We start from the raw sequence: 13,120 nt of genomic DNA, 5'->3' as shown, positions 1-13,120 counted from the left end.
GAGCTCCATTCGTAAGTAGAAACATTCGTAAGTAGAGTTATTCGTACGTAGAGGTACCACTGTATTTTCATTGGAGAAATGTTGGGAGGGTACAGTTATCCAACCCCTGAGCCCTTTGAAGGCAATCCTGTACAGTTGTACCTCATGTTGCAAACGGGATCCGTTCCAGCGACCCATTCGCAACATGAAGCGGCACATCTGTGCACGCGCGTGACACAATGCAGCACTTCTGCGCATGCGTGGTTACGGACGCGCCAAACCCAGAAGTAACCCGTTTCGGGAATTCCAGGTTTGGTGCGTCCGAACCTGAAAAGACGCAACATGAGCGGACATATCATGAGGTATTACTGTATAGGGAAGGTGGTTGTTTTTTTTAATGTTTAATGTTTTATTATGTTTTTATATATGCTGGAAGCTGCCTAATGTGGCTGGAGCAACCCAGTAAGATGTGTGGGGTATAAATAGCAAAATAATCATTATGGAATGGGGCGTCCCTACTTTCATGGGAGAAATGTTGGAGGGTATGTCGTTTGTATTATTATTTTTTAATAAATCGTTTTTATTCATTTTTCATATAACAAAACATATATCTACATTTTCCATAATTCAAAATACATATACAGTACAACATTCTTGTATAATAATTTCTCATTACTGTTATTTCTTATTGACTATTATCTTCCTGTATCGTAAATTCTTCATGTATCTCAATATTTACTAAATATAATCGAGAAAAAAAGAAAAAGAAAAGCGGGTATGTCGTTTGTAAGCCGCTTTGAGATTCCTAAGAAATACATAATCAAAACTCCAAGAGCCCCACCGCGCCCCACTGTTGCTTTGGCTCAACACCGGCTCTTGCCGGCTTCCTCTTCTCCCTCTAGCCTAGGAGGGCGAGCGAGGCGGCGGAGGAGGAGAAGCCCGAGCCCGGGGTTGCCCTCTCGCCGTCTGCCTGCCTCCCTCGCTGCCTTCCTCGCAAACGAGCCGGCAGCTCTCCAAGGGCGTCGCGTCCCAAAAACGCGGCGTGTCCCTCAAGGGCCGCCGTACGGCAGTGGGAAGAAAGACCGAGGGGGGGCGGAGCTTGTCCCTCCGCGGCTTCCGTAGAAGCGGCCAAACATGGCGGAGTATTCATCTGTCAGAAGAACCAAGCTGGTTCTAAAGGGGACGAAATCGAAAAGGTGAGGCTCTTCCTCCAGGTCGGGTTTCCCCAGGTGCTGGGAAGAGGAGGTGGGATCCTGCCTTCTTTCTTCGAGTCCGGGCCTCGGTTGCCGGGTCCGAAAATCACCATCGTCATGGTGAAATGCCTCTGAGCGTGTGCAGAGCGCCTTCCCCCTCCGCTGCGCGTATCGGAGAGGGGAAGGCGCTTTGCACACGTTCAGAGGCATTTCACCATGACGATGGTGATTTCGGGCGGGCGCAGTTTCTGCGTCAGGAAATAACGATTTCCCCCGGGGAGATTTGAACCCCGGTGTCTCTTCCTTACGGGAAAGAAGAGGCGAAAGAAGAGGCTAAGGGGGGTTGTGCGCTTCCCCCCTTCTGTGCTGCCTCTCTCTATATGCAGAAACTCCGCTTCGCGACTCAGGAGTTCGGGGTTTTATATAAGTAGCCTGTCTCCTGATTAAGGGAAAAGATCGCGGTTGGACATTATTATTACTGTATTATTATTATTATTATTATTATTATTATTATTTGAATTTCTATACCTGGGGGTCTCAGGGTGGTTCACAGAATAAAATCAAGATATAAAACCACAAAATACATAATAAAAATAAAAACAACAACCCAGTAATTCCCCCCCCCACACACACACACACACTTCTCCCAGAGTCTTTTCTCTGTTGGGCTGAGGAGGTCCTAGCACTGATGCCATCTGCAGCCGTGGAGTAAAGCATGTGCCTTGTCTGAATCAAAATAGTCATTCACGTTCACTTGCAGCCTTTGTGATAAATTGGGCTTCTCCGGTATGCACATCTTTCCCTACATGAAACATGTTTGTTTCTCTTGATAGTACCTGTTTGGGGATTGCATATCATACACAAAGCATTTCCTTCTGTTTCATTTTGCAGTAAGAAGAAAAACAAAGATAAGAAACGGAAAAGAGACGAAGATGCTGAGGATAAACTTGATATTGTTGGTAAGCTCATTTTTCCACAAAGGGGCATGAAGGAGAACACTAGTAGTCCTTTGCTTCTCCCTAGTTGTAGGGCAGATTTTTGCTTATATAACATTTTCCTGCTGCCCTGCCCTGAGCTGAGCCATGGCTCGGCTTAATGCAGTGGTTTTCAACCAGTGTGCTATGGCATCCTGGGGTGCTTTAAATGATGGTCAGGGACAGCAGGGGCAACACTGGTCTCTGTCCCTCATTCCTTCCCTCCCTCCCTCCTCTGATGCGCTCTCATGCCTCTGCCTCCCAAAGGCTTGCACAGCTATCTGTTGCAGCAGCCCTGGCTACAAGCTCCCCAGACAAATGGTGCCTCTGGGGCTGGCCAGGGGGTGCTGGTTGCCAGGAACTAAGGCAGCACAGAGACCAGGGATGGCTGTGGTGGCTGCCCAGAAGACTCCCAAGAGAGTGGGGAGGAGGGAACATTCTACAAGGGAGGGTGTTTGAAAAAAAAAGTGAGAGGCTGCCAGCTCTGCAAGCAAGGGGTGATGTAACTGGGCTCCTGAGCCCCGCAGGGGTGCCGCAGAAATAATGTCAAGGGAGCTGTGTACTCAAAAAGGTTGAAAACCTCTGGTTTAGTATGTCATCTGAACCCAGTCTTGTGGCTTAACCCTTCCAAACAACCTATGAGCTGTAAAGGATGAGACAAACCTTTGCTACAGCTTGTGGTTTGCTTGGAAAGAGGTAAACTGCAAGCCCTAGTTCAGATGACACACTAAGCCAAACCACAGTTTAGCTCAGCATAGCAGTAAAATGACTGGAGGAGAAGCAAAGCAGCTGTGACCTCCTCTCCGGGAGCCCAAACATTTGCACTAAGCCATGGGTTAGCTTAGCTTTACATGTAAGCTGAGCCATAGTTGGATATCACTTTGAGAATTTTGTTTTTAAAAAACAGCATACAGGTAAATATTGTGTATTAATTGCTTTTGTATGCCCCCCTTCCACCAATAGGTTCATGGTGTCATACACCTAATTCTTTTATCCTCACAGCAACATTGTAAGGAAGGTTGGCTGAGAGATAGTGACTGGCCTAAAGTTCACAGTAGGCTTCATGGCCGAGTGGGGATTTGAACCTGGGTCTCTCCAATCCTGGTCAAAGTCTCTAGCCACTGCATCATGCTTTCATGCTGATTCTCAGTTGTTCTCTTATAAAAATTGAAAGACATGGACTGTTCATTAAAAGATATGCTCTAAGCCGCCTCCGATCTTCAGAGGAGCATGAAGGAAGTAGATAGAAGCAGCCAGAATGTCATATTTGTACTTATTGGAATTGCCATGTCTGTATTGTATTCAACATTCCTAGTGTGATTTTGGTGTCTAAACTATGAGTGCTTGCATTATGATCAAATAAGGAGTCCTGCAGCTTTCTTGTATGCCTGGCCAGAAGCATTTGTTCTTAGTAGCTTTCAAGACTGCAAAACTTGTTTCTTCTCAAACCAAAGATTATAAAAACATCTTTTCAGCTATTTGTTTCTTGTCACTAACAGTTTTTAAGCTGGTTAAGTAAACTATCATTGTGCATTATGCTTGGTCTTCCTTTAAAAAAAAAAGGTTAAGATGGAAAAGTTGCTTTGCTGCTTGGTCTCTTTGAAAAAAAATTCCCAGCAAGCAATTGTGAAGAAAACAACAAATGTGTTCTTGTTTCTTTTTTGTTTCCTCTCTTATTAGAAGGGTGGTGGACTGTATCAAATTTTGGTGAAATCACAGGAACCGTAGCGATAGAGATGGGTCTTGGAACCTATATCAGTGCTCTTGACAATGGCCTTTTTACCCTTGGAGCACCACATAAAGGTTGGTATGGGCAAAAGTGGAGGGAAATTTTCTCCCTCCCTATCTCATTTTTGGCATGGGTAAGTAAGCCTCACTTATTTTGATGATTCTGTATTGCCCTATGGCACCAACTGTACTATGACCCAGCTTTCCAAATAAGTCCAAAAGACTTTCCAGACTATGCACATATTTAACCTTCCCAAACATATCTATGTTCTTTATTTGTAGTAATGATTTTCTGGTAAATTATGTTGACCATTTTATGTAAATTATGCTGGCCATATTATTTAGCTGTCAGTTTTTGAAAATGGACCAGTGTAGTCTTTATCCTGTACAAATTTGCCTCTTGTGCTCTAGTAGCTGAGTGCAAAATTTTAACTGTTTTGGTGTTACGTTTATCAGAAAACCAACTTACTGCTATATGAGTGGATTGTTACTTATTTCACTATGGAAAACAGAGAAGTGTGTGCATTGAGAATGGGAAAGCAAAACAACTTGCAATAGAACCATTAATATTTTTGCCCTTAATTAGTCACATGCATTCATTTAAATGGGTCTGTTCTGAGTATGGCTAAAATTGGATAAGCTCAATGTCCCTTTGGTATCTTCTCATACATCAGCAGTTCATAACAGGATTCTCTGGCCTGTGTGTGTCTAATTTCTTTTTAATACTTCCAGATGAAGGGCCACACCCTCCTGAACAATTTACTGCTGTCAAGCTTTCAGATTCAAGGTAGTTACTCACCTTGGCTTTGTATTAACTATTAAGTTACGGTAACCAGACTTTCTTAGGTTGCTGGGTACAAGAGTGTTTGAAACTGCCTTTCCTTAGATTTGCTTTCTAATCCTAGCTTAGAAACAGCGTTTTGCCCCTTTGATAAACTAGATGTGAGACCTAAATAAAGGAATGTACATCTTGTGCATGTCCATGGACACATGAATTAAAAATTTCTGGCTCTGAGTTGGGTCATGACACCCCCGCAGTTGATAAAGCAACTCAGGTCCGCAATACCTCAAGGACTGCTTCTTTCCATGTGAACCTACCCAAACCATGAGATCATCTTCGTGTGCCTCCTCCTTGAGAGGTCGGGAGGGTGGCAACATGAGAACAGGCCTTCTCTGCAGTGGCTCCCTGTCTGTGGAATGCTCTCCCCAGGGAAGTTCGCCTGGTGCCTTCATTATACACCTTTAGGCGCCAGGCAAAAATGTTCCTTTTCAACCAGGCCTTTGGTTGATCCGATTTATATCCTATGCCCTTTTAAAATGTTTTTTTTTGGGGGGGTATTGGGTTGTTGTTTTTATTTTTATTAGGTATTTTATGGTTTTATATCTTGATTTTATTCTGTAGGGCAGTATATAAATTTGAAGAAGAAGACATGCATTTGTGATCTATACAGTATTAGGCAGAATTGTTCACTGCAGAGGAAAACAAAGTTGTTCCATGGTTATTCTAATTCTCAAACTTGTGTTAAAAGAGCTTATTTATGTTATTTGTTCTTATTTGGGTAATTTGCTCTGTTTCTGTTAGAAATGAGGGTGGGGGCAATAGACACCTGAAATCTTATTCAATATTCCTGGCTTCTGAGATTTCAGTAAGCGCTGCTCTTATGATTACAAGCTTTCACCATCCAAGGAGGAGTTATAGACAAAATTAATGGACTATGCTGAAATGGCAAAACTTACTGGAAGAATAAGAAACCAAGATGAAAAAACTTTTAATAAAGTTTAATAAAGAGTGGGCTATCTGTAAAACTATTGTAAACAATTGAATTAATTAGCAGGATTAACTCAACAAGTAGTTAAGCATATTTGACAAAGAAATATGAGGGATTAAATAATAATTGGACTTAATTTGAAGATGCAGCAAGCAAACTATAACATAAGAAACCGCAGAAGGGGGGAGTCAAATGGTGTATTTTATTGGAAAGTTTGTGCAATTTGCATAGTTATAAAACTGAAAATTGAAAAATAAAAGTTCTTAAAACAAACAAGCTTTCAAAAGATCCTAGAACCTAATTTGAAAAGCATAGCCCTTGATAATGAACTAATCAATTCCCAATGTCATAACTTGATTATTTGTTTCTTTTTCTAAGAATTGCATTGAAATCTGGCTATGGTAAATACCTTGGCATTAACTCAGATGGGCTGGTTATTGGACGTTCTGATGCAATAGGTTCGAGGGAGCAGTGGGAGCCAGTGTTTCAAGAGGCAAGTGTCAGCAGTCATTCGTAATACATAATGTCTTAATCCATAATGCAATGGCTTTAGATTATAGATGCTTATGTTTTGGGGTGAGAGGGTGGACAAGAGCTTGGCAATAGAGGACATGCTCTGCATGCCAAAGAACACAGGTTCATACCATACCATCTCCAAAACCAGGTGGTAAGTGCTGGCAAAGAAGACAGCTAGAGACTCTGTAGAGCAACTGTCAGTCATTGTTGACGTCAAATGGCTAGATAGACAAATTATCTCACATGGTATAAGGCAGATTCCTACCTGTGGAAGAAAAGCTTTTATTGATATCAGATGGCAGTGATGAAACATGAACTGAGAGGCCATATCAAAATTTCAGAAGTGGCTGTTTCATTCTAGCATACTGAAATAGTTTTATATCCTTGAAAATGATGTTTAGCTTAGCAAATGCAGCATTGACACCGATCCACAAATACCAAGTTTGAATTCTGAATTGCATTCTCAAATGCCAATCTTGTGATCGTCATAAAATGAAAAGAGGGCTAATTATGAGTTTTTAAATCAACATGCAGAATGAGTTTAAGTTTTAAATTGAAATGAACAGGTTTTGAATGAAGTGGATTGTTTCAGCGCTATTGAAGTAATATAGGATAAAATAGTGAGATGTTCTTGTAGGAACATAATACGTAATAGTCTTCCTAATTTGTCTTGATTTTATTTTTTCCCTTCAGGGGAAAATGGCACTGTTAGCAGCAAACAGCTGCTTTATCAGCTGTAATGAAGAAGGCGATATAGTAGCCAAAAGTAAAACAGCAGATAGCGAGGAAATGATTAAGGTAATTAAAATGGTCTGTATGTGCAGTTCTTATATTTGACTGTGTGCCTGTTTAAAGGGAAAATGCAGAAATGGGTGGAACATTTCAGTGTGGAACTTCTTCAGTGGCTGTCACAGGCAAAATAATTGTTTAACCCAAGATTATGTTGCCTGGTCAGATGACTTGGAGCATTAATTTTAACTGGAATGCATCTCTGTTCTGAACTTTTTTTACTGGAAGGGAAGAGTCTCAGTGATTTTAGCTGAAAGAGCTGGTAGGGAGTCAAACTGGGTTTTAGAATGCATTGCTTCAAAAGGTAGATAGGGGCTTCAGTTTGCATAGCAGAGTGCTCTACCCTCCCCAGGGGAAACTTGACATCAGGGAGATGTGCTCTAACCTACCTGCATTCTTTTCTTTCACTCCATTTCTTCCTGCTCCCCCAGTAGTCCTTGCAGTATGCACATCCTGTCTCCCCATATTCACCACTGTTGCTAATGTGATATATCAATATGACATTTCTTCTGTTTGTATAGATGTGTAAATGCATTTGCAGAGGCATTACAAGAAGATTTTGTCAGAGCAGCTGCTTTGCATACTTTGCGTGGTGTGTGACTGCTGCATTCAGTGTCCAGTGAAACTGAAAAGCAAATCAGGGGAGAATAATACCAAGAGAGAGGATAGGATATTTTGGGCTTTGTAAACCAACTGTAAAACAACACTGCCTTTCCCCACGCTTCTTTTTAGATCAGGACATGCGCTGAAAAAGAAGGCAAGCAAAAAGATGACATTCCGGAAGAAGACCAAGGAAATGTTAAGCAATGTGAAATCAATTACGTGTATGTAACAAGGGTTTCTTGGCTATCATTTAAAATAAAGCAAAAGCAAGTTGTATTGGAGTGCAAATAACCCCTAGTTTCCTTGATTGAAAACCTTCGGGTCCCGATCCTTGTGTAAACATGTAAAGCTGAAGAAAGTTTATCATCTCATAATCATCATCATCATCTTTTATTTGTATCGCACCGTCCCTGGCCGATACTGGGCTCAGGGTGGCTAACATCAAATATAAACATTGATAAAAAAAATCAAACAATAATTAAATCACCTCTTAAAAACAAGTCAGGGTAAAATTAAAATCTGAATTAGATGGTTTTCCGCAGGATTTGGGTTGGGAACAGTAAATGCTCATCAGGCCCAACTGTGTACAGTACGCTACTCTTATATGGGCCTGTGAGAATGCTGGGAGGCCTCTTTCATACTAGTTCTTATACAAAAAGGGAAGGGGAGTCAGGCTGAGCTCTGACCAAAGGCCTGGCAGAATAACTTTGTTTTACAGGCCCTGCAGAAAGATGTCAAATCCCGCAGAGCCCTGATCTCTTGTTGCAGAGCATTCCACCGAAAAGGCCTTGGCCCTGGTCGAGGCCAGCCTAATCTCCCTGAGGATCTGGTGGGTTTTGTTCTAAGGACCAACTTTATTTCACAGGACCAGGAGATGTGCTTTTGTTTTCAGATGCAAGCCTGATACATTGCACCACTTGTCTTGCTGTTTATCCCTAGTATATTACTTTTATGAATTTTTTTGGATATTTGTTTTATAACAAATGCAACACCCTTTCTTCCCCCACCCACAATACATCTTTAATTCCTTAGTGGAACTTTTCAATGCATGGTATAGGCTTGTTAATGTTTACAAGTATGATTTGCAACAGCTTGTGAAGGTTTTCCTCACCCGTAACAGGAATGTGTCTTCCTCCAAGATAGCACAAACTGGAAGGATCTCAAAGCAGATCAATTCACTGCTCTACTGCACCACACCCACTGTTTTCCAGCTGGCATTCCACATTATGTGGTTCTTGGAGGCAACTGGGCATGTTCAGTCCCCAAGGGACCCTCTTTTACATTGTATACTACTTGGAGTTTACTGATAACCTGCATTTTATTTCTAAGTGGCCTTGTTTTGCCTGCAGTCCTATCGACACTCAGCCACTTATTTCGTACAGGCTGAAGATATTTACACCCTGCATTTTTCTTTCCAGGAAGAAGTTTCAGAGTTTTCAAGACCGTAAACTGAAAGTAAGCCAAGAAGACAGTAAAGCTCTGAAAAAAGCTAGGAAAGAAGGCACCTTTCACGAGGCACTGTTGGACAGGTACTCTTTCCGTTGCAATGGGATAGCAGTTGTCAAACATGCTGAGCAGCTGTGCTAGCAAACACAACAAACATGCACACACAGTATAAGGGCTGTTTTACAAAAAAGCCCTGGACGCTGGAAATGAATGTATCAGGAAGTATGGCTTGCTCTCTCTGTGCTGTGCTACTTTTCTACATGAGGTGTTCCTAATTTCCCATAGGGGAGTGTTCATGTGTGCAGCTGCTGCTACTTACACTCTGAAGTAATGCAACAGTTCAGCCATTTAACTGGATGCTTGTGTAGACAAGGGATCAGCTGAACGTAAAGCATTGATATTGGATGGTGGCCTCCAGTGATGGAAAAGCTCTGGGTTGTTTTGAGCTCTGGCTGCTTCACATGTGCACATCCATCCTTTGACGTTGCAGTTGTCAGGTGGTGGGCATGTGGATATGAACTTGTCCTTAGTCTGCCATACTCTACAAAATGTACTAATGTATACTGGCAGATTTCATGCAGCTATACTTACATGCAGCTGCTACTTCAATTGTCACTTATTCAAAGAGGGATTTTTAAAAAACATTTTGTTAGATGGCATTGAGCATTACAACCCACGGTGGCTGATTGCCTTCTTAAAAGTAAACTGTATTGTGAGTGGTACCTGTGTATGATGAACTTCAATACTGAAACGTACATACTCATCGCTGTTTTTATTCTTTGTCCACATCCGGTACAATCTTGATAACGGTGTTACCGGACTTAAGGTGACTGTTAACAGAGCTGTTTAGCACTGCAGAAAGAATGTGCTTCCATCTTTGATTAACTTTAATCATGCTTTCCATCAGTTTACATGGCAAAGAGATGGTAAGCTAAGTGGACTGTCACTTCATATAAGTTCTGTGCAAAGGTGTGAGTTGGCCACATCCAGTTTTAGCATCATGTACCGATGGCATGCAACCCTTGAAGAGTTGGCCAAGGGGGAATATGGCCCTTGAGCCCAAATAAATTTGCCACTCCTGCCCTAAATAGAAATTAATAATGAACAACCTCTGGCTTTTAAAAGTGTGCCAGTACTAATTCTACTTTAATTGACAGCTGTATTACTTAGATATACTGGTCATCTTACCTTGCCTTTCCCCTACACCCCTTTGTCTTGCAGGAGATCAAAATTGAAAGCGGACAGATACTGCAAATAGTCAAAACAGAAGCTGGCCTTCCGTACATTTTCACTCCCTTCATTTGGTGTGTGAATTCTTTTCTTTTTAATAAAAATTCCGTTGTTGTTAAAGAAGGTTTTAATTACACTGACTTAGTCTCTTCTTTTGGAAGTAAATTGTTCCTATTAAAATGGAGAATAGATCATGCTTTTATTTGGTGCCATATTGTCATGGGGTCATGAAGAGTCGGACACAACAAAGCGACTAAACAACAACAACAAATATTGTCATCACTCCTGGATTTTTACCATGAACTATAATCATGCATAAATTTAGTAATGCATAAATTTGGACAAATTCCCTCAATTTTAATGTGTGGTGAAATCACTCATTTCTCAGTTCACCTTATTTCCACAACAGACATAAAATATGCTGGTGCCATCATGCACAGAACCAATAACGTGCAAATCTTTACTCAGAATTTGGGAATGAGGTGACACATTTTGGACCCGTGCAAGTAACCTACAATCAACAAAAGATTACATTGAGTGGAGCATGTGAAGTAAACAAGTAAAAGACACATTTCCCCCTCAATATGAAATTATTTCTTATAAATTGTAGTGGCCAAAGCTGAGAGTGGGAGCCTGGCATTCCAAATCCCCCCCCCCCAAAAAATATGTTCTAAAACCCTTTAAGGAAATATCGGGGAGGGGTGTTTTTTAAAAAGACATTTGTCATGAGCATGAAGGGAAATTGAGGGCAGCGTGGGGGGGGGGAAATGTATGAATACATGTCTATACCAGGTTTTATTCAGAAATCAATATATCTCATATTGCCATATGGCTCACTATACTGTACTGTATTTAAAATAAATATTTATCTGACGATCAAGTGGGCACATACTGCATAGTGCCACCAGAGGGCCCCATTCTCTTTAGACTGAGTCAGTCCTGGTCAGTCAACATAGGGAGAAAGGTGGGGAAAGCTGGTATATAATAGACCACTGAAAGTGGCTGCTGAAAGTTGCATCTTTTAAAAAAAAACTCCATGTCTTTGAAATGTCCTGAAAATGGAAAAACCAGCATAGCAGAGCTAAGAAACTTCTGCCTGTTAGTGGAAGCTTTCTGTTTGTGGAGAGAGGTTTTTAAGCAGCATTCAAAAGAGGTTACACCAGGCATCCCCAACCTGCGGCCCTCCAGATGTTTTGGCCTACAACTCCCATGATCCCTAGCTAACAGGACCAGTGGTCAGTGATGATGGGAATTGTAGTCCAAAACATCTGGAGGGCCAAAGGTTAAGGGTGCCTGGGTTACACACACAGCACAAGCACAACCCTTCGTGACTGAAGCTTAGCAGTGATGTGTCACTGGCTACACAAACACAAAGCTCCGCCACCCCTCCGCAAGTTATGCAAAAGTCTCTCTTTATTCTTCCAAACCAGTTTCAAACAAACATTTAAAACCAAGGTGTGTTTCTTGAACAGTAGTGCATTGTGGCACATGGCAAAAAAATTGTGGCATCAAGGAAATCCAGTCTTCCGAGTAAACTTCCTACCAGGTGTTATTTGGCTCCCAGTTGGTCAGTAGTAGTGACCATTCATAGGTTGTCTACTCCTTCATAAGCAGCAAAATTGCCTATATGATCTATTGGATCTGTTTTTGACCAGGAAGTATGCTATGTAGATATCATGATAAATAGAGCATGTTCATCTGCAAGCTGATAATTATTATTTCATTTATTTGGACCATAATCCTATACAGTACAGAGTACACACTAAATGAATTCGGCAGGGCTTACTTTTGAGTAGATGTGTATAGAATTCTACTGCCAGTCCATTTAAATCCTATCCTCCTTCAATCACAAAAGTCAAAGTGGTGCATACTGTATAAGATTCCAGGCACTGCCGAGATCCACACCTGCTTAACACAACAGCTGCATCATGTAAAGTTGTATAAACTCATACTGTACTATGTCCTCAGACCCTCACTGAAAGGACTACAGAAATCAAGGCCTCGGCCTGTTTCCTTTTACTTACTCTTTTGTTTTTAAAATGTGGTGTTCACATCCCCGGCTATGTGTGGGAAGCGGATTTTAATCATTGTATTCCAATTGCTGATTAAATAAATGCTTTTGCAATCTCTTGCATGATTTCATTCTCTGCATTATTTTTCAATATGTAGTGAATGAATTAGCTCTTTAACCATAGATAGAAATACATCTAGTGATATATTTTGCCTTGCCTATGAAATGTAATTTAACAAATGACAGTTGCTGTAATTAGAAAGGGATGGAAGGAAGAATCAGGAAAGGGCTGAAAGGAAGGAAGGAAAAAAGGGGTAGAGAAAGAAAGAAACAGGAAAGGGGAAAGGGAGAGTGAAAATGAAGGGAAGGGGAAATGAGGAAGGGAGGGAGGAAGGGGTTATAGGAGAAGGAAATAGTAAAGAAACAGAGAGAGAGAGAGAGAGAGAGAGAGAGAGAGAGAGAGAGAGAGAGAGAGAGAGAGAGAAGGGGGACTGGCACCTCCTTTCCAAAGCCTGGCTTGGGGAGGGAGGGTGCAGTTGGAAGGGACCCTGAGGGTCATCTAGTCCAACCCCCTGCAGTGCATGTGAATACATAAAGAGGGCACTCCTGCATACAATCAGCTACAATAATGAGTCCTATTTATACTGAAAATAAAATACCTGCAATGAAAGAAATGTGGAAGAAGCGGAGGGAGGGAAACCTCCCAGCAGGGTAGACTTATGTTTTGAAAGAACTCTGTGCCCTCTTTTTTGCTGCTCGGTGCTGCAGGCTTTGAAAACACCTTCGCTCACTGAGTGCTGCTACATTTTAAGCATGCCAAATTAGCCATTAAATAGCATGGTTGAACTAGCTTAAAGTTAACTTGACTACTGAATTACATTA

The 13,120-nt window shown here is 41.5% G+C and overlaps 1 protein-coding gene across 2 annotated transcripts; it reads left to right on the top strand.

Moving 5' to 3' along the window:
- Positions 1 to 1,088: 1,088 nt before the first annotated feature.
- FRG1 (FSHD region gene 1) lies at positions 1,089 to 10,358 on the top strand. 2 transcript variants are annotated; one of them, XM_088659357.1, is made up of 9 exons: positions 1,089 to 1,175; positions 2,064 to 2,131; positions 3,827 to 3,949; positions 4,607 to 4,661; positions 6,022 to 6,136; positions 6,853 to 6,957; positions 7,681 to 7,772; positions 8,970 to 9,080; positions 10,219 to 10,358. In XM_088659357.1, exons 1-9 carry the CDS (start codon positions 1,114 to 1,116, stop codon positions 10,253 to 10,255), a joined length of 768 nt encoding a protein of 255 aa, XP_088515483.1. In that variant the 5' UTR covers positions 1,089 to 1,113; the 3' UTR covers positions 10,256 to 10,358. The 2 variants fall into 2 exon arrangements, with proteins under 2 accessions (XP_088515483.1, XP_088515479.1); XM_088659353.1 differs by lacking the exon at positions 10,219 to 10,358 and having other exon boundaries at positions 8,970 to 9,153.
- Positions 10,359 to 13,120: the final 2,762 nt, after the last annotated feature.

This window comes from Zootoca vivipara, chromosome Z1, assembly GCF_965207765.1.
Source record: "Zootoca vivipara chromosome Z1, rZooViv2.hap1.1, whole genome shotgun sequence".
Classification (NCBI taxonomy): domain Eukaryota; kingdom Metazoa; phylum Chordata; class Lepidosauria; order Squamata; family Lacertidae; genus Zootoca; species Zootoca vivipara.
Note: the sequence above shows the minus strand (reverse complement) of the source record. Positions and strands in the feature narration are given on the sequence as shown.

What these genes read in the sequence shown, in the direction of transcription:
- FRG1 (XM_088659353.1), top strand. Translation starts at nt 1,114, where the DNA reads ATGGCGGAGTATTCATCTGTCAGAAGAACCAAGCTGGTTCTAAAGGGG. An exon ending in GGATAAACTTGATATTGTTG is followed by an intron (nt 2,132 to 3,826) that starts GTAAGCTCATTT and finishes CTCTCTTATTAG; the next exon opens with AAGGGTGGTGGACTGTATCA. An exon ending in GGGAGCCAGTGTTTCAAGAG is followed by an intron (nt 6,137 to 6,852) that starts GCAAGTGTCAGC and finishes TTTTCCCTTCAG; the next exon opens with GGGAAAATGGCACTGTTAGC.